The sequence below is a fragment of the Anomaloglossus baeobatrachus genome, chromosome 1 (genome assembly GCF_048569485.1).
Source record: "Anomaloglossus baeobatrachus isolate aAnoBae1 chromosome 1, aAnoBae1.hap1, whole genome shotgun sequence".
Taxonomy (NCBI): Eukaryota; Metazoa; Chordata; class Amphibia; order Anura; family Aromobatidae; genus Anomaloglossus; species Anomaloglossus baeobatrachus.
The window spans coordinates 73,642,297-73,660,298 of record NC_134353.1 but is presented as its reverse complement, the minus strand read 5'-3'; the positions used below and the strand labels follow the sequence as shown (position 1 = coordinate 73,660,298).

General features: G+C 45.6%; 1 protein-coding gene across 3 annotated transcripts in view; it reads right to left on the bottom strand.

Moving 5' to 3' along the window:
* The window catches only part of ABLIM2 (actin binding LIM protein family member 2), a 314,107-nt gene that overhangs the window by 113,969 nt on the left and 182,136 nt on the right, over positions 1–18,002 (bottom strand). For all 3 annotated transcript variants that reach the window (XM_075346854.1, XM_075346852.1, XM_075346853.1), the window contains exons 3-6: positions 9,158–9,341; positions 8,850–8,965; positions 3,240–3,366; positions 2,164–2,257 (exon numbers count right to left, since the gene is read on the bottom strand). In XM_075346854.1, the coding sequence (XP_075202969.1) occupies positions 2,164–2,257; positions 3,240–3,366; positions 8,850–8,965; positions 9,158–9,341 (521 nt within the window). The remainder of the gene's footprint in view (positions 1–2,163; positions 2,258–3,239; positions 3,367–8,849; positions 8,966–9,157; positions 9,342–18,002) is intronic.

Sequence of the window (18,002 nt, the reverse complement as noted above, 5' to 3'; positions counted from 1 at the left end):
GCAAACAACTCAGCCAACGCCCAGCATAGCTGAGCATTTAAATGAAACCAGGTTGCCTGACAGACTCTTCAATGTGAACAGGGTTTGATGCCGTAGCTGTAATTCACGAGTGCGGATCCAAACTGCGCATGACAGGTTAGTTCTCCAACATGTTTGGAACAATCTCCCAACCCGCCAAGTTCCTTCAAAAACTGTGTTCCCATTTACAATAAGGAGTTTATGCTTTGATACCAAATATTAATGTGATTTAGATTCCTCTTTGTATGCTGTTAATTGATATCAATAAACTGGTAAAAGTTCTATTTTGAAAACATTCTTACTATGCAGCATTGGTTCCTGACCTGCCTAAAACGTTTGCACAGTACTGTAGCTTTAAGAGATTTCTACCACTAAGGAAGGGATCTTTAATAAAAAATGAAGATTTTTTTCAATAATTCCCCTTCTGAATCTTTGACACTCTAGTGCTCATGGGTCCGGAAGTAATGGCGTCCTATCAAATCTACCAGATGTCATGTCTTCCCCATATACAGTATGTCTATAGATGTACGCTATACAATATGGACAGGAAATCAATAATAACTTACAATCAATCCACTTAAAGGGGCTTCCCATGAACAAAGTTTATTTAAATCAATGAATCTTGCAGTTGGAGAGAAAACGTTGATTTTCCTGCTCTGCTTGTAGAGATGAAACTATACAATTGCGGTAAATTAAAGGTGGTTTATTGGATCTACACGTTTTCAAGTCATTTGACTTCTTCTTCAGGATCAAGCCACAATGAAAACTTTACAGTATATGCAAAAAAAAACGTTTTATACTGTAAAGTTGTTTTATTATGGCTTTATAAAATAAAAAAAAAAATAATAATAATAATTTCCCCAATTGGATGTGTTTAAAATAAATGTTTCTGTGCTGAGATAATCTTATATATGTGCCCCTGCTGTGTACTGTGTAATGGCCGTGTCTGACCGTACAGGAACATAGTCTGATGATCGTCACCCGGAGATTTTCACAAACTTCACAGATTGTCATGGTGGCGTTGGGTTCTTACTACAGATCCTGACACTCTACGCAGGTAGACTCAGGCTTCAACCTGCTGAGTGCTAATTCAGTGTTAGGCTAGCAGGAGTTAATCTCTGCTAGTCTGCTTGTTAGGCTCCTTTGATCACCTGCTGTGGGGGACCCAATCACATCTGGTCCCCTCCTATATACGCTGGCTAGATCCTTCCACCTATGCCAGCTATAGTTTCTCTTAGTTTGTCTGAGGAGATGTTGTGATCCAGACTATCTGGTGTGATACATGTTGCTGTGCGCAGTTGTGGTGTTAACCCTTGTTGCATTTTTGTTGCTACCCTCCTGCACTTGTTTTTCTACTGAGTCTCTCTTTGTCTAGTACTGTGTGTGTGGTTTGTCAGAGTTTTGGTTTTCCCTTGTCTATCCTTATCTGTTTACCACCTTGCTCCTGCCCTGTCCCTACTTGGGGGGAGGAGCGTATTAGAATAGTATTTCTCAGGAGTATAGAAAGGCACAGGACTTTGGCATCTCGATCATTTGAAGTAATCCGTAGGTGAGGGATAGTCTAGGGGCCCCGAGCATAAGTCTAGTCCTGTGTGTCAGAGTTTTGGTTTGTTTCCCTTCTCTGCCCTTATCTGTTTACTACCTTGCTCCTGTCCTGTCCCTACCTGGGAGGAGGAGGATATTATAGTAGTATTTCTTAGGAGTATAGAAAGGTACAGGACTCCGGCATCTCCACCATTAGAAGTAATCCGGAGGTGAGGGAATGCCTAGGGGCCCCGAGCATAAGGGACTGCATAGGAACCCGTTGTCCCTCACTGTCCCAAAGTAACATGTAAAAGTTTTACTTCCCAAAAAGAATCAACTGTGATCCTGTCTTCTGCATTCTCTTTTGCATCCTTCCCTGCCAAGGAGATGTGGTATGATCAGGCCATGCCCCTGTATGGTCAGACACGGCCATTACACAGTACACAGCAGGGACACATATATAACATTATCTCAGCACAGGGACATATATTATAAACACATTCAATTGTGGAAATTATTATTATTCCAAGATTTATTGTATTAAATTTACTTTAAAGTTAACTTTGTTCAGAGGAAAATCCCTTTAAGCTTAGGCAAGATTTCTTGCATTCGTGTAATTACCTCCAGCACTCGGCCCGTGATGAACTTCTCACAGTGATCGCATTTGATGCCAAACATAGCATGGTAGTCCATTTCACAGTAAGGAATCCCATCTCTGCAAGATGGACAGAATGTCAAGAGTTAAAGGGAACCTGTCACCGGTTTTTCAGCCTATAAGCTGCGGCCACCACTACTAGGCTCTTATATGCAGCAGTCTAACATGCTGTATATAAGAGCCCAGGCTGTTGTGTACAACATAATAAAACACTTTATAATACTCACCTAACGGTCGCGATGCGGTGGATGTGGCTCAGATGGCCGTTTTCGTCCTCCGGTGCTGGCGCCTCCTCTTTCGGCCATCTTCGACCTCCTTCTGAAGCCTGTGTGCATGACGCGTCCTACATCATATACACTCGCGGATCCCGCGCATGTGCACTACAATACTTTGATCTGCCTGCCCAAGACCTGAATGCCAGCGAGACGGACGTGTCATGCACCGTGGCTTCAGAAGGACGACAGAGGTGGCAACAAAGATGGCCAGAAGAGGCTTCGCCGGCACCGGAAGACGAAGACGCCCATCTGAGCCACATCCACCGCAGTGACTGGTTTAGGTGAGTATTATAAAGTGTTTTTTATGTTCTCACAGCGACCTGGGCTCTTATATACAGTATGTTAGAATGCTGTATATAAGAGCTCACTGGTGGTGGCCGCAGCTTATAGGCCTAAAAAACGGTGACAGGTTCCCTTTAATATAATAAGACAACATCATTTACAATCTGTATCTGGGACTATCCTAGCTACAACCAACTAAGGGGTTTTACCATCTGACTGAGGGCAACCTATGGGATCGCCACCCATCCCGGCAAAGAAGGGGATGCAGCGCGAAAACTTTCTCTGCAAGGTTTGGGATTTGGAGGTAATCCATTACAGAAGCCTCTTAGTTCTGGTCTCAGAGGTCGGATACACATTCATCATTGCTGCAGCCCCTAATCATTGGGAGCCCAATTGATCACCCATCCTGGTGGAATACTTGGCCCCATAGTCTATATGTGTGTTCCTATCATACACCCCTTATTTTCTCACATATACCCACTTACTTGCTAATATATTCCGCCTTCAGATGGACACCACAGGTCTTGCATTTGAAACAGTCCAAGTGCCAGTGTTTCTCCAGGGCCACCAGTGATTGCCCATTTTTTATTTCCAATCCGCAGCCTCCGCAGTCTAAATGGGGAGAAATATCACATTGCAACCATGATGGATATAACACTATATACAGTCGTGGCCAAAAGTTTTGAGACGGGCACCAATTTTGGTTTTCCCAAGGTTTGCTGCTTGTTTTTAGACCTATAAGTCAGATCCTTCTATGGTTCCTATCAGCATTTAATACGTTTTTCATCTTTTATTGACAGATATATCTAGTTTTTATACAAAGACTTAATATTTAAAGTGTTCTCCCTTAGTTTTCCAGACTTCCGGCCTTCGCCCTGGCAGATGGACATCAGTTTCGGGGCCAGATCCTGACTGATGGATTATTCTTGTCCAATCAGTCATTGGAGCTTATCTCAATTTCTGTGGTTTGGTTTATAGATTTTTGAGGACTGACCACAGGTTCTCACTGGGACTGAGATCTGGGGAGTTTTTTGGCCATGGACCCAAAAATTCCATGTTTTGTTCCCCGAGCCTTGTGGCATGGTTTCCATCACGCTGGACAAAGCATTGTCATAACCAAATTGCTCCTGCATTATTGGCAGAAGTTGCTCTTGGAGGGAGTTTAGATCCAATTCATTTTTCATGGTTGTGTTATTAGGCAAAATTGTGAGAGAGCCCCCTGCATGGATGAAAAGCCCCCACACATGAACGGTGTCAAGATTCATGATGGTTGGCAGAGTCACGGCAATGCTCACATATGCTGCACACAAGTATTCTACCTGATCTCCTTAACGGTGTGAAGGGGGCTTCATCAGAGAAAATAATTTTACCCCAGTCTTCTGTAGTTCAATCACTGTACTTCCTGCAAAGTTATTTTCTCTAATGGAGTCCAGCAGAATAGTGAGTGCAGCTCTGGAGGATAATACAGGATGTAACTCAGGATCAGGACAAGATAAGTAATGTAAAGCATGTACACAGTGACTGCACCAGCAGAATAGTGAGTGCAGCTCTGGAGAATACTACAGGATGTAACTCAGGATCAGTACAAGATAAATAATGCAATGTATGTATACAGTGACTGCACCAGCAGAATAGTGAGTGCAGCTCTGGAGTATAATGCAGAATGTAACTCAGAAACAGTACAGGATACGTAATGTAATGTATGTACATAGTGACTCCACCATCAGAATAGTGAGTGCAGCTCTGGAGGATAATACAGGATGTAACTCAGGATCAGGACAAGATAAGTAATGTATGTACACAGTGACTGCACCATAGGATTAGTAAGTGCAGCTCTGGAGTATAATACATGATGTAACTCAGGATCAGTATAGGACAAGTAATGTAATGTAATGTATGTACACAGTGACTGCACCACCAGAATAGTGAGTGCAGCTCTTGAGTAGAATACAGGAGGTAACTCAGGATCAGTACAGGATGAGTAATGAAAAGTTTGTACACAGTGACTGCAGCAGCAGAATAGTGAGTGCAGCTCTGGAGTATAATACAGGAGGTAACTCAGGATCAGTACAGGATAAGTAATGTAATGTATGTACACAGTGACTGCACCACCAGAATAGTGAGTGCAGCTCTGGAGTATAATACAGGAGGTAATTCAGGATCAGTACAGGATAAGTAATGTAATGTATGTACACAGTGACTGCACCACCAGAATAGTGAGTGCAGCTCTGGAGTATAATACAGGATGTAATTCAGGATCAGTACAGGATAAGTAATGTAATGCATGTACACAGTGACTGCACCAGCAGAATAGTGAGTGCAGCTCTGGAGTATAATGCAGGAGGTAACTCAGGATCTGTACAGGATAAGTAATGTAATGTATGTACACAGTGACTTCACCACCAGAATAGTGAGTGCAGCTCTTGAGTATAATACAGGAGGTAACTCAGGATCAGTACAGGATGAGTAATGAAACGTTTGTACACAGTGACTGCACCAGCAGAATAGTGAGTGCAGCTCTGGAGTATAATACAGGTTAAGCAATTAATTCATGACATACAGTATATAAACTGTGATGTAATGCGCACAACCCTTTAAAACTATAGAGTTGGCTTGTAGACAGTCATAAGTCTGTATTAAGCTATATTTTGAGTGCCAGGTTTTTGGAAAAATGTGTGACGCAGTGTGCAGTGCCTGTCCTTCTCCCCTCCGTGGCACTGTGGCCTCTGCATGTAAGATTTAATGACTTACGCTGTGCACCACCCACTGTGCTCCACGTCCACTCCACATCTGCTTCTCAGCACGCACCAAACATTTGTTCCCTGTCTCCACTTACAGAAGCTCCATAAACTACATGAGGCTAAATATAAGTAGGATACTAATGTAAAGATGTGCTATAAAGAACACAATATACATTTATTTTATGATGAGATTTTAAATATACTCTGTAATTTGGAGGTATTTCTATTACAAGAGCGCCAGGTCATAATGTACCCCTAATAAAAAGAATAAAATACTGTAAAATAAAATGCTGCAGTGCTGCTCACGGCCATTAGGGGGAGATGGAGAGGCTTTTATAATGATGCATTATATAGCGCACAGACATCTTATGTATGTTTTTTTTCTCATGTGGCGGAGCTACGTTTATTAGGGGCAGTGAGTAAAATCAAAGCCTGTTTTCACCTTTGTAACTAATGTTCTTTTATTACTCTAGTGCACCTATTAATAAAGAAGCAAATTTGCAAAAAAACTCAATTTTTTATTTTAATCAATGAGTACATTGTACTCACTGGGGTGATCTTACTGTGTTGGGGCCATTAAACTGTATAGGGGGCATTATACTGTTTTAGGGCCTATTATAATGTGTGGGGGGGGCATTATTTTTTTGGGGTTCAGAGTCAGGAAGAATAAATGAGGGTGCATAAAATCCTCTTTAGTTTCTTCAGCACATTAAAAGCAGAGTAGGTGAGCGGGAGGATTTGGGGCCACGACTGAATGACGGACGTTTCGCACTAGATTGCACTTAAATGTAGTGCAAAATGGCAGTCATCTAGACATGGCCCCGAATCCTCTCGTTCACCTGCTCTGCTTTTCATGTTTTGAAGAAAATACAGAAGATTTTATGCAAAAGTCAGTGCCACCCTCATTTGTTCTTTCTGTGTCATGCTGCTAGTGTTCCAATTCAATGGATGAGAGTTGCGCTCAGACCTACGGACGCCTGGCGTACTACACAACGAACAAGGGGGATACCGGGGACACAATAACAACGTTGGGCACTGGCTCTAGAAAGATGGGAGCAGGGAAACCTCCTAACCTCACCTGAGGCTGTACCCTGCACTCCTAACGTTCCTATACAAGTTCTTTCAACCTGTCGCTGAACAGGATACCTCGTAACCTAGCACGTGCCCTGGCTAGTGAGCAGGGCAACAAGAGCATTAGTCCCACCACTCCACACACACACACCAACACAGCTCCAACAACAGCTCCTAGAGACGTGCAATCACCTGGGTGGTCAGGAACAGAAGATTCTATTTCTGGTGGAAACTGAAGGATGGGGAGACTACTTAAAGGAGATGGGAGGGTTAACACACATGAGGTGATTAGCAAGGAGCTGCTAGCATGAAAAAACTGAAATTAACTCCTGAAATGACAAAAGAAAGCAAATACATTTACTATCCTGATCCAAACAAGAATGTGTGAAGCTCCATCACAGAACCATCACACATCTCTCACCCATGAAAGACACTCGTGACATTCTGACTGTGGACTTTTGAATACTACTAAAAGCAGAAGGTTGAGCACCGCCAGTCTGTATGGCAAAGTTACCTCTTTATTCTTGACTATTAGGTTTGGACTTGGCCTTTTTCTTTTCTTGGTGCAGTTCCACTTGTGTTTTTTAAACCATTATTTTATTTGGCTTGCCATTGTACAGCGTGAGAGGCCACTATACTGCTCAGGTGGTCACTAGACAGTGTATGGGCACCATTATACTCTTTTCAGGACTATGTGAGGGGCCATTATACTGTGTGGAGGGATGTGTGGGGGTTATTTTACTATATGGGGCCATTATACTGTGTTTGCGACTAACATACTGTGTGGGCACCATTATACTGTAAGGGGGCTTTTATACTGTGTGGGGCCATTAAACAGTGTTGGGAGAATTATACAGTGTGGGAGCCATAATACAATGTGTGGGGCCATTATACAGTGTGGGGGCCATTATACAGTATTGAGGGCTTGTGTGGGGGTCATCATACTGTGCAGAATATTGTGTGGGGGCAATCATACAGTGTGGAGGGTTGTGTGGGGCCATCATACAGTGTGGCGGGTTGTGGGGGACCATTATACTGTGTGGAGGATTGTGTGGGGGAAATCATACAGTGTGGAGGGTTGTGTGGGGCTATCATACTGAGTGGAGGGTTGTGGGGGACCATTATACTGTGTGGAGGGTTGTGTGGGGGCCATCATACAGTGTGGAGGGTTGTGGGGGCCATCATACAGTGTGGAGGGTTGTGTGGGGGCCATTATACTGTGTGGAGGGTTGTGTGGTGGCTATCATACAGTGTGGAGGGTTGTGGGGGCCATCATACAGTGTGGAGGGTTGTGTGAGGGCCATCATACTGTGCGGAGGATTGTGTGGGGGCCATCATACAGTGTGGAGGATTGTGTGGGGGCCATTATACTGCGTGGAGGGTTGTGTGGGGGCCATCATACTGTGCGGAGGGTGGTGTGGGGGCCATTATACTGCATGGAGGGTGGTGTGGGTTACATTATACTGTGTGGAGGGTAGTGTGGGGGTCATTATACTGTGTAGAGGGTTGTGTGGGGGCTATCATACTGTGTGGAGGGTTGTGGGGAACCATCATACTGTGTGGAGGGTTGTGTGGGGGACTTCATACTGTGTGAGGGTTGTGTGGGGGCCATCATACTGTGTGGAGAGTTGTGGGGGACCATTACACTGTGTGGAGGGTTGTGGGGGCCATCATACTGTGTGGAGGGTGGTGTGTGGGACTTCATATTGCGTGGAGGGTTGTGTCGGGGCCATCATACTGTGTGGAGGGTTGTGGAGGCTACAAATACATGACATTACTTTTCCTGTACTGATCCTGAGGTACATCCTATATAATACTCCAGAGCTGCACTCACTATTTTGCCAAATACATTACTTCTCCTTTACTGATATAATACTTACATCCTTTATTATACTCCAGTGATGCACTCTCCATTCTGCTGTTTTCCATTGGAAACAGTAATAAAGCATAAACATTTTTTTTTTTGCCTTGCCATTATAATTTGTCACATTTTGGTGCTAGCATGTGTTAGAATAGGATATCCATTGCGGTCTACATAATGTATTTCACAGTTCTGTATGAAGAAGGGATCAAATATTGGACATGCGATATAAATCAGTGCAGGAATACTGGGAGATATAAGCTCTAAAGTTTGCAGAATTGTGAGGGCAGCTCTGGAGTATATTTATTAACACATAAGATACGTAATATAATGCATTTACAGAATTAGCTTTCTGTATAGATTATATCTGTAGATTCACTGTAAGATCATCTCAAGCTTTAAAGGAACCAACAACCACTTACTTCTCAGAGACTGGATTGAGAAATTGCTGTTGCCAACAGTGGGGGAGATGGTACATTTTTGGCATACACACTCCTTGCCATTAAAAGTAACACGATCGCCAGGAGGGAATGGGCTTCTAGAACAGAGGAAATGAATATATATATATTAGCGAAGCCTGAATATTATATTTGGCACATGACTAATTGTGTGGGCGTTGTATGGACCTGTAAGAGTGTCATCGCCCCCACACCCCCCACAATGTAGGCCCCATTAGCCCCACATCAGTACATTCACCAGTATGTAAAGGATGCCATAAAGATAAACCTACTTGCAAATAGCGCACACGAAGCAGCAGGGGTGGTAGGTTTTCCCGAGCGCAGACACCACCTCTCCCTCTATGAAGCCATCACAGCTGAAGCATCTGGTTCCATAGAGCTTCTGATAATCCAGAGTGCATATGTAATCGCCCTGCCGTACAAAAAATCCTCCCTGGGCAAGGTCCGAGCCGCAGACTGGAAGAGGGGGAGAAAACGTCCACTATTATTGGTGACCACTCGACTCTAAGAACACTGGTCTCTTCCCAGCCATGTATGGGGGGCGAACCTGAGGCTCAGGTGCGGGCCGGACCCCTATGACTGGCTGCAAGGTTCACACTCTGGAGGTACCGACACTATTAGAGACTGTCCAATCAAGGTGGCAATGTGGCATTGACCATTATTTGTATCTGTACTGTTATTTGGGATACGTGACTAACTCTTTTAGGGTAAAATCAGAGTACAGGTGCAGAGCATATGGAAAGATCAATTTCTCTATCTTCTCCATTGTCTGTCTCTGTATATATCGGACATGCACTGTGGGTCTGCGGCTGCACTGTTACTGCGGGTCTGCAGCTGCACTGTTACTGCGGGTCTGCGGCTGCACTGTTACTGCAGGTCTGCACCTGCACTGTTACTGTGGGTCTGTGGCTGCACTGTTACTGTGGGTCTGCGGCTGCACTGTTACTGCGGGTCTGCGGCTGCACTGTTACTGTGGGTCTGTGGCTGCACTGTTACTGTGGGTATGTTGCTGCACTGTTACTGTGGGTATGTTGCTGCACTGTTACTGTGGATCTGTCCCTGCCCTGTTTCTGTGGGTCTGCGGCTGCACTGTTACTGTGGGTCTGCGGCTGCACTGTTACTGTGGGCCTGCGGCTACACTGTTACTGTGGGCCTGCGGCTGCACTGTTACTGTGGGTATGTTGCTGCACTGTTACTGTGAGTCTGTGGCTGCACTGTTACTGTGGGTCTGCGGCTGCACTGTTACTGTGGGTCTGCGACTGCACTGTTATTGTGGGTCTGCGGCTGAACTGTTACTGTGGGTCTGCAACTGCACTGTTATTGTGGGTCTGCGGCTGCACTGTTATTGTCGGTCTGCGGCTGCACTGTAACTGCGGGTCTGTGGCTGCACTGTTACTGTCGGTATGTTTCTGCACTGTTACTGTGGGTCTGTCCCTGCCCTGTTTCTGTGGGTCTGCGGCTGCGCTGTTACTGTGGGTCTGCGGCTGCACGGTTACTGTGGGTCTGCGGCTGCACTGTTACTGTGTGTATGTTGCTGAACTGTTACTGTGGGTCTGCGGCTGCACTGTTACTGTGGGTCTGCGGCTGCACTGTTACTGTGGGTCTGCGGCTGCACTGTTACTGTGGGTCTGCGGCTGCACTGCTACTGTGGGTCTGCAGCTGCACTGTTTCTGTGGGTCTGCGGCTGCACTGTTTCTTTGGGTCTGCACCTGCACTGTTTCTGTGGGTCTGCGGCTGCACTGTTACTGTGGGTCTGCGGCTGCACTGTTACTGTGGGTCTGCAGCTGCACTGTTTCTGTGGGTCTGTCCCTGCCCTGTTTCTGTGGGTCTGCGGCTGCGCTGTTACTGTGGGTCTGCGGCTGCACTGTTACTGTGTGTATGTTGCTGCACTGTTACTGTGGGTCTGCGGCTGCACTGTTACTGTGGGTCTGCGGCTGCACTGTTACTGTGTGTATGTTGCTGCACTGTTACTGTGGGTCTGCAGCTGCACTGTTACTGTGGGTCTGCGGCTGCACTGCTACTGTGGGTCTGCAGCTGCACTGTTTCTGTGGGTCTGTCCCTGCCCTGTTTCTGTGGGTCTGCGGCTGCACTGTTTCTTTGGGTCTGCACCTGCACTGTTTCTGTGGGTCTGCGGCTGCACTGTTACTGTGGGTCTGCGGCTGCACTGTTACTGTGTGTATGTTGCTGCACTGTTACTGTGGGTCTGCGGCTGCACTGTTACTGTGGGTCTGCGGCTGCACTGTTACTGTGTGTATGTTGCTGCACTGTTACTGTGGATCTGTCCCTGCCCTGTTTCTGTGGGTCTGCGGCTGCACTGTTACTGTGGGTCTGCGGCTGCACTGTTACTGTGGGTCTGCGGCTGCACTGTTACTGTGGGCCTGCGGCTGCACTGTTACTGTGGGTATGTTGCTGCACTGTTACTGTGGGTCTGTGGCTGCACTGTTACTGTGGGTCTGCGGCTGCACTGTTACTGTGGGTCTGCGACTGCACTGTTATTGTGGGTCTGCGGCTGAACTGTTACTGTGGGTCTGCAACTGCACTGTTATTGTGGGTCTGCGGCTGTACTGTTATTGTCGGTCTGCGGCTGCACTGTAACTGCGGGTCTGTGGCTGCACTGTTACTGTCGGTATGTTTCTGCACTGTTACTGTGGGTCTGTCCCTGCCCTGTTTCTGTGGGTCTGCGGCTGCGCTGTTACTGTGGGTCTGCGGCTGCACGGTTACTGTGGGTCTGCGGCTGCACTGTTACTGTGTGTATGTTGCTGAACTGTTACTGTGGGTCTGCGGCTGCACTGTTACTGTGGGTCTGCGGCTGCACTGTTACTGTGGGTCTGCGGCTGCACTGTTACTGTGGGTCTGCGGCTGCACTGCTACTGTGGGTCTGCAGCTGCACTGTTTCTGTGGGTCTGCGGCTGCACTGTTTCTTTGGGTCTGCACCTGCACTGTTTCTGTGGGTCTGCGGCTGCACTGTTACTGTGGGTCTGCGGCTGCACTGTTACTGTGGGTCTGCAGCTGCACTGTTTCTGTGGGTCTGTCCCTGCCCTGTTTCTGTGGGTCTGCGGCTGCGCTGTTACTGTGGGTCTGCGGCTGCACTGTTACTGTGTGTATGTTGCTGCACTGTTACTGTTGGTCTGCGGCTGCACTGTTACTGTGGGTCTGCGGCTGCACTGTTACTGTGTGTATGTTGCTGCACTGTTACTGTGGGTCTGCAGCTGCACTGTTACTGTGGGTCTGCGGCTGCACTGCTACTGTGGGTCTGCAGCTGCACTGTTTCTGTGGGTCTGTCCCTGCCCTGTTTCTGTGGGTCTGCGGCTGCACTGTTTCTTTGGGTCTGCACCTGCACTGTTTCTGTGGGTCTGCGGCTGCACTGTTACTGTGGGTCTGCGGCTGCACTGTTACTGTGTGTATGTTGCTGCACTGTTACTGTGGGTCTGCGGCTGCACTGTTACTGTGGGTCTGCGGCTGCACTGTTACTGTGTGTATGTTGCTGCACTGTTACTGTGGGTCTGCAGCTGCACTGTTACTGTGGGTCTGCGGCTGCACTGCTACTGTGGGTCTGCAGCTGCACTGTTTCTGTGGGTCTGTCCCTGCCCTGTTTCTGTGGGTCTGCGGCTGCACTGTTTCTTTGGGTCTGCACCTGCACTGTTTCTGTGGGTCTGCGGCTGCACTGTTACTGTGGGTCTGCGGCTGCACTGTTACTGTGGGTCTGCGGCTGCACTGTTACTGTGGGTCTGCGGCTGCACTGTTTCTGTGGGTCTGTCCCTGCCCTGTTTCTGTGGGTTTGCGGCTGCACTGTTTCTGTGTGTCTGCGGCTGCACTGTTTCTGTGGATCTGCGGCTGCACTGTTACTGTGGGTCTGCGGCTGCACTGTTACTGTGGGTCTGCGGCTGCACTGTTACTGTGGGTCTGTGACTGCACTGTTACTGTGGATCTGCGGCTGCACTGTTACTGTGGGTCTGCGGCTGCACTGTTCCTGTGGATCTGCGGCTGCACTGTTCCTGTGGGTCTGCGGCTACACTGTTACTGTGGGTCTGCGGCTGCACTGTTTCTGTGGATCTGCGGCTTCACTGTTACTGTGGGTCTGCGGCTGCACTGTTACTGTGGGTCTGTGGCTGCACTGTTACTGTGGGTCTGCGGCTGCACTGTTACTGTGGGTCTGCGGCTGCACTGTTACTGTGGGTCTGCGGCTGCACTGTTACTGTGGGTCTGCGGCTGCACTGTTACTGTGGGTCTGCAGCTGCACTGTTACTGTGGGTCTGTGGCTCCACTGTTACTGTGGGTCTGCGGCTGCACTGTTACTGTGGGTCTGCGGCTGCACTGTTACTGTGGGTCTGCGGCTGCACTGTTACTGTGGGTCTGCAGCTGCATTGTTACTGTGGGTCTGCGGCTGCACTGTTACTGTGGGTCTGCGGCTGCACTGTTTCTGTGGATCTGCGGCTTCACTGTTACTGTGGGTCTGCGGCTGCACTGTTACTGTGGGTCTGTGGCTCCACTGTTACTGTGGGTCTGCGGCTGCACTGTTACTGTGGGTCTGCGGCTGCACTGTTACTGTGGGTCTGTAAACCTCAGGCCAGGAATGCAACATGCAGTAAAGACAACCGAATGGAAAACACAACAGATTTTTACTAGGTGGGAAACAGGAGAACGGCAGTGGGATGGGTAAGAGAAAAGCAAACAAATCCAATTACAGGTATTATTACGTTTCACAGATACACTCCACTGATCAGGTGCAATCACTGGATGCTATCAGAAACAAATCCTCTTAACAATAATACAATCCTTCCATCATGTCGGTGTCGCGCTTACTTATACTCACAATATATACAGTACAGACCAAAAGTTTGGACACACCTTCTCATTCAAAGAGTTTTCTTTATTTTCATGACTCTGAAAATTGTAGATTCACATTGAAGGCATCAAAACTATGAATTATCACATGTGGAATGAAATACTTAACAAAAATGTGTGAAACAACTGAAACTATGTCTTATATTCTAGGTTCTTCAAAGTAGCCGCCTTTTGCTTTAATTACTGCTTTGCACACTCTTGGCATTCTCTTGATGAGCTTCAAGAGGTAGTCACCGGAAATGTTTTTCACTTCACAGGTGTGCCCTGCCAGGTTTAATAAGTGGGATTTCCTGCCTTATAAATGGGGTTGGGTCCATGAGTTGTTCTGTGCAGACGTCTGGTGGATACACAGCTGATAGTCCTACTGAATATATGGAGATAAAGGTTTGCACACCAGTGACTATGTAAGGGGAATACATGTAATAGCAGAAACTGCTGTGTGAATACTGACATGAAAAATTCAATAGCTATATGTAAGAATGAAATGGGAAAAATGGAATCTGCATTACTGCCATGAATATATGAATAAAGAGAAATTTAGCTACTGAATTGATCAATGCAATAGAGCCCCAACACTACGCCAAAGTATTTCTCTATGTTGGGGTCCCTAGCTTGTGTGTGTCCTCTCATGCAGTTAAAAAACCTACCATGTATGGGAAGCTGAGACCCAGGCTATATATACGTATCATGTGGATTGGCACAAGCTAGGGACCCCAACATAGAGAAATACTTTGGCGTAGTGTAGGGGCTCTATTGCATTGATCAATTCAGTAGCTAAATTTCTCTTTATTCATATATTCATGGCAGTAATGCAGGTTCCATTTTTCCCATTTCATTCTTACATATAGCTATTGAATTTTTCATGTCAGTATTCACACAGCAGTTTCTGCTATTACATGTATTCCCCTTGCATAGTCACTGGTGTGCATACCTTTATCTCTATATAGTGATGTTTTTTTAGGTTTTTGCACCCAGTTCAGAGATAGAATGGAGATCCAAACGTTATTCCTTATTTGTTAGTCCTACTGAATAGACTGTTAGAATTTGTATTATGGCAACAAAAAAGCAGCTAAGTAAAGAAAAACGAGTGGCGATCATTACTTTAAGAAATGAAGGTCAATCAGTCCGAAAAATTGGGAAAACTTTTAAAGTGTCCCCAAGTGCAGTGGCAAAAACCATCAAACGCTACAAAGAAACTGGCTCACATGAGGACCGCCCCAGGAAAGGAAGACCAAGAGTCACCTCTGCTGCGGAGGATAAGTTTATCCGAGTCACCAGCCTCAGAAATCACAGGTTAACAGCAGCTCAAATTAGAGACCAGGTCAATGCCACACAGAGTTCTAGCAGCAGACACATCTCTAGAACCACTGTTAAGAGGAGACTTTGTGCAGCAGCCTTCATGGTAAAATAGCTGCTAGGAAACCACTGCTAAGGACAGGCAACAAGCAGAAGAGAGTTGTTTAGGCTAAAGAACACAGGGAATGGACATTAGACCAGTGGAAATCTGTGCTTTATTCTGATGAGTCCAAATTTGAGATCTTTGGATCCAACCACCGTGTCTTTGTAGAAAAGGTGAACAGATGGACTCTACATGGCTGGTTCCCATCGGAAAGCATGGAGGAGGAGGTGTGATGGTGTGGGGGTGCTTTGCTGGTGACACTGTTGGGGATTTATACAAAATTGAATGCATACTGAACCAGCATGGCTACCACAGCATCTTGCAGCGGCGTGCTATTCCATCCGGTTTACGTTTAGTTGGACCATCATTTATTTTGCAACAGGACAATGACCCAAAACACACCTCCAGGCTGTGTAAGGGCTATTTGACTAAGAAGGAGAGTGATGGGGTGCTACGCCAGATGACCTGTCCTCCACAGTCACCAGACCTAAACCCAATCAAGATGGTTTGGGGTGAGCTGGACCGCAGAGTGAAGGCAAAAGGGCCAACAAGTGCTAAGCATCTCTGGGAACTCCTTCAAGACTATTGGAAAACCATTTCCGGTGACGACCTCTTGAAGCTCATCAAGAGAATGCCAAGAGTGTGCAAAGCAGTAATCAAAGCAAAAGGTGGCTACTTTGAAGAACCTAGAATATAAGACATATTTTCAGTTGTTTCACACTTTTTTAAGTATTTCATTCCACATGTGTTAATTCATAGTTTTGATGCCTTCAATGTGAATCTACAATTTTCAGTCATGAAAATAAAGAAAACTTAAACAGTGAAGCGATACCTAAACATTTTAGGCCCATAGTAATACATATTCTACTAGTTTCCACTAATCTCATTGCATCCAAATGGAAAAGTGAGAAAGCTCCTAATATCCAAGAAGATAAGGAGAAACTACAGTCATATGAAAAAGTTTGGGCACCCCTATTAAAGTTAACCTTTTTTCTTTATAACAATTTGGGTTTTTGCAACAGCTATTTCAGTTTCATATTTCTAATAACTGATGGACTGAGTAATATTTCTGGATTGAAATGAGGTTTATTGTACTAACAGAAAATGTGCAATCCGCATTTAAACAAAATTTGACCGGTGCAAAAGTATGGGCACCTCAACATAAAAGTGACATTAATATTATGTAGGTCCTCCTTTTCCAAAAATAACAGCCTCTAGTCGCTTCCTGTAGCTTTTAATGAGCTCCTGGATCCTGGATGAAGGTATATTTGACCATTTTTGTTTACAAAACAATTCCAGTTCAGTTAAGTTTGATGGTCGCCGAGCATGGACAGCACGCTTCAACTCATCCCACAGATTTTCAATGATATTCAGGTCTGAGGACTGGGATGGCCATTCCAGAACATTGTAATTGTTCCTCTGCATGAATACCTGAGTAGATTTGGAGCGGTGTTTTGGATCATTGTCTTGCTGAAATATCCATTCCCTGCGTAACTTCAACTTCGTCACTGATTCTTGCACATTATTGTCAAGAATCTGCTGATACTGAGTTGAATCCATGCGACCCTCAACTTTAACAAGATTCCCGGTGACGGCATTGGCCACACAGCCCCAAAGCATGATGGAACCTCCACCAAATTTTACTGTGGGTAGCAAGTGATTTTCTTGGAATGCCGTGTTTTTTTGCCTCCATGCATAACGCCTTTTTGTATGACCAAACAACTCAATCTTTGTTTCATTAGTCCACAGGACCTTCTTCCAAAATGTAACTGGCTTGTCCAAATGTGCTTTTGCATACCTTAGGCGACTCTGTTTGTGGCGTGCTTGCAGAAACGGCTTCTTTCGCATCACTCTCCCATACAGCTTCTCCTTGTGCAACGTGTGCTGTATTGTTGACCGATGCACATTGACACCATCTGCAGCAAGATGATGCTGCAGGTCTTTGGAGGTGGTCTGTGGATTGTCCTTAACTGTTCTCACCATTCTTCTTCTCTGCCTTTCTGATATTTTTCTTGGCCTGCCACTTCTGGGCTTAACAAGAACTGTATCTGTGTTCTTCCATTTCCTTACTATGTTCCTCACAGTGGAAACTGACAGTTTAAATCTCTGAGACAACTTTTTGTATCCTTCCCCTGAAAAACAATGTTGATTAATCTTTGTTTTCAGTTCATTTGAGAGTTGTTTTGAGGAGCCCATGATGCCACTCTTCATAAGAGATTCAAATAGGAGAACAACTTGCAAGTGGCCACCTTAAATACCTTTTCTCATGATTAGATACACCTGCCTATGAAGTTCAAAGCTCAATGAGGTTACAAAACCAATTTAGTGCTTTAGTAAGTCAGTAAAAAGTTGTTAGGAGTGTTCAAATCAAGAAATTGATAAGGGTGCCCATACTTTTGCACCGGTCAAATTTTGTTTAAATGCGGATTGCACATTTTCTGTTAGTACAATAAACCTCATTTCAATCCAGAAATATTACTCAGTCCATCAGTTATTAGATATATGAAACTGAAATAGCTGTTGCAAAAACCTAAATTGTTATAAAGAAAAAAGGTTAACTTTAATAGGGGTGCCCAAACGTTTTCATACAACTGTAACTCTACATAAAACTTTAGAGTACTACTATGCCATAAAAAATAATACTCAAACCAAGTACCTCACCAAATGGGACCCATGGCTAGAGCCCAATCACCGACAGACTATATAGCCCAACTGACGTTAAGGAAACACTAACTATATTCGAGAAATACAAGCTCACTGATAATTCCAGGCTTGAAGCTCTAGTCTTTGATGTCTCCCTGATCTAAAACTCACTAGAATTATATGTTTTTGATCTCGCAAATTTGCTGGACTGTCTACGGAATCCATGTCAG